Raw genomic sequence first — 2,167 nt, forward strand, 5'->3', positions numbered from 1 at the left:
ACTTGTATTATTTCATTGTTTTAGATAATGAGAAGTTTAAAAATGAAATTTCTGATAAAGATATACTGATAGCTAAACTGATGAAAGAGAAATCACAACTAAAGGAAGAGTTGCAGTCAATGAAAGATATTTCAGCTGATACTAAGAGTATTCAATGTGACTACTGGACTAAAGCAGGTCAGTGTAGTCTATTGTTTAAGTATTTATAATCTGTTATTTTATAGAATTACCATTTGATGGTATGGTAACATTGGGTAAGAAGGTGTGTCTCTTTAATGCTAACAGTAGTCATGAGTTAGAGTTGGATGAATGTGGTCTTAGCCTCTCTCTACCTGATGGACTCTTCTCTCCAGTGGATAGCACTGTCTATGAAGCTGCTGCTCAAGGTCTATGGGGAGGAGATTTCGAGTTCCCTGGAGGCACACATCTGATCAGTAGTGTGTGTTACATATCTGTGTCTCCTACTGTTCCTGAACTGGATAAACCAGTGACTGTACAGCTAGTACATTGTGCTCATTTGAGCTCTGAATCTCAGAGTGAGTATCTGAGCTTTGTAGTAGCTGAGGTTCAACCTGGTAAACAGTGCGGCCCTTTTAAGTTTGAGTTGTTACCAGGAGGATCATTCTCAGCTGAGTCTCAGACTGGTACTATAGAATTGAAGAGTTTCTCACTGGTTGCTATTGTGATGGGCGTTGCTCTTGTTGGAGTAGCAGGATATGCTATAAGAGCCTTTACTAGAGGTACTGTACTTTTTATATTCATAAAATGCTGTGATTATCATTTAAACTTGCAGCTCCTGCCATGAAGTGTCTTGCTTTAATTTATAAAAAAAGTTTTACTGACAAGGCAATGATTAGTCTAGCTGCAATTCAAAATTTGGGTCATTTAAAAAAGGTAACACTACATATAATGTAACCATAATGATACATTTATTATTATTATTATAGTTGATAAAGGAAGACAGCATTGGCATACAGTCATTACTGGGTACTCAGATATCAAGCTTTCAATTTCAATTTTCTAATGACAAGCCACTTGAAGTGAAAGACTTTCCTTTAGATACAATTGATGGTTGGAAGATAAGTCCATTCAATCCTCCACTGGTGAGTTCGTATTAATAAATGCATTACATTATGTTCATCACTTACTTAGATAAGTAAAAGCAGTGTTGTTGATTATAGCAGTTCAAGTGCTGAGCCTCCATACATTCAAGTATCAGTAGAACCTGATGAAATTGATGCTACTAACAAGATATCCCATACTTTATCTATTGATGGTATAAAGACACCATCTGTTACATCTACTGTTCCATGGAATATTAAAGTATCAAAGAATGATTTATTATCAACCAGTCCTTTATCTGGTAATTATATTTCTTATTTCTTATTATTATTATTATTATTATTGTAATTATAATTATTATTAGTTGTTCCATCACTTGTTGCTGTCACTTCAATGGAAAATGTACGACCAGAAGGTAAATTTGATTTAAATATTTTATTTGATTTAGCTTCATTTTCATGTACATGTATTACTTGATTATAATAATACACTTAATAGATCAACAGATCCAGCAAACATCACTTGATCCTCAACTAGCAGTAAAAGCTTTTAGGAAACAGTTTGGTACACTATCAAAATTGTTATCAGTCTCTTCTAATAGACTGGCAGTTGCTCCTGAATTATTTAGTGAAGGTCTCATCACATTCGATTGTTATAAGAATGCTACTGAAGGAAGTAGCAAGACAGAGGAAGAGAAGAGTACAGGTCTAATGATATCACTAATGTCTACAATCAGTACACAACCTGAATTACTAACTGAACTGATTAATGTATTAAACAGAATAGAACCATTTAAACTAATAGCTACTAAGCTAGTTGAAGCTTCTTATCACTAACTTGCCTTTGAGTTTTAATTTTATTATTATTATTATTATTGTTGTTGTTTTTGTCATCAAGAGTACATTAATACTCTTGATTTTATTTTACTTTTTATTTTAAGTTGTTCAATCAGATGCGTGGGCGTAGGGCTACTGGAATGGGTGGGGCTCAATTTAGTTAATTAGAAATGGCTGCAACTTCTTTGCTAAATGAAGCAGAATACATCTCCAGCCACAAGGAAGAGAAAAAGGTAAGAGGAAAGGAAGGAAGCAGGTATGTTGAATAA

The 2,167-nt window shown here is 33.9% G+C and overlaps 1 protein-coding gene across 1 annotated transcript; it reads left to right on the forward strand.

The window, feature by feature from the left end:
* The first annotated feature begins 29 nt into the window (after nucleotides 1-29).
* On the forward strand, nucleotides 30-1,920 carry LOC109588213 (uncharacterized). The gene is made up of 7 exons (XM_020004397.1): nucleotides 30-177; nucleotides 225-740; nucleotides 794-894; nucleotides 948-1,103; nucleotides 1,153-1,363; nucleotides 1,427-1,477; nucleotides 1,561-1,920. Exons 1-7 carry the CDS (start codon nucleotides 81-83, stop codon nucleotides 1,896-1,898), a joined length of 1,470 nt encoding a protein of 489 aa, XP_019859956.1. The 5' UTR covers nucleotides 30-80; the 3' UTR covers nucleotides 1,899-1,920.
* Nucleotides 1,921-2,167: the final 247 nt, after the last annotated feature.

This window comes from Amphimedon queenslandica, unplaced genomic scaffold (genome assembly GCF_000090795.2).
Source record: "Amphimedon queenslandica unplaced genomic scaffold, v1.1 AMPQUscaffold_12232, whole genome shotgun sequence".
In the NCBI taxonomy this organism is placed as follows: Eukaryota; Metazoa; Porifera; class Demospongiae; order Haplosclerida; family Niphatidae; genus Amphimedon; species Amphimedon queenslandica.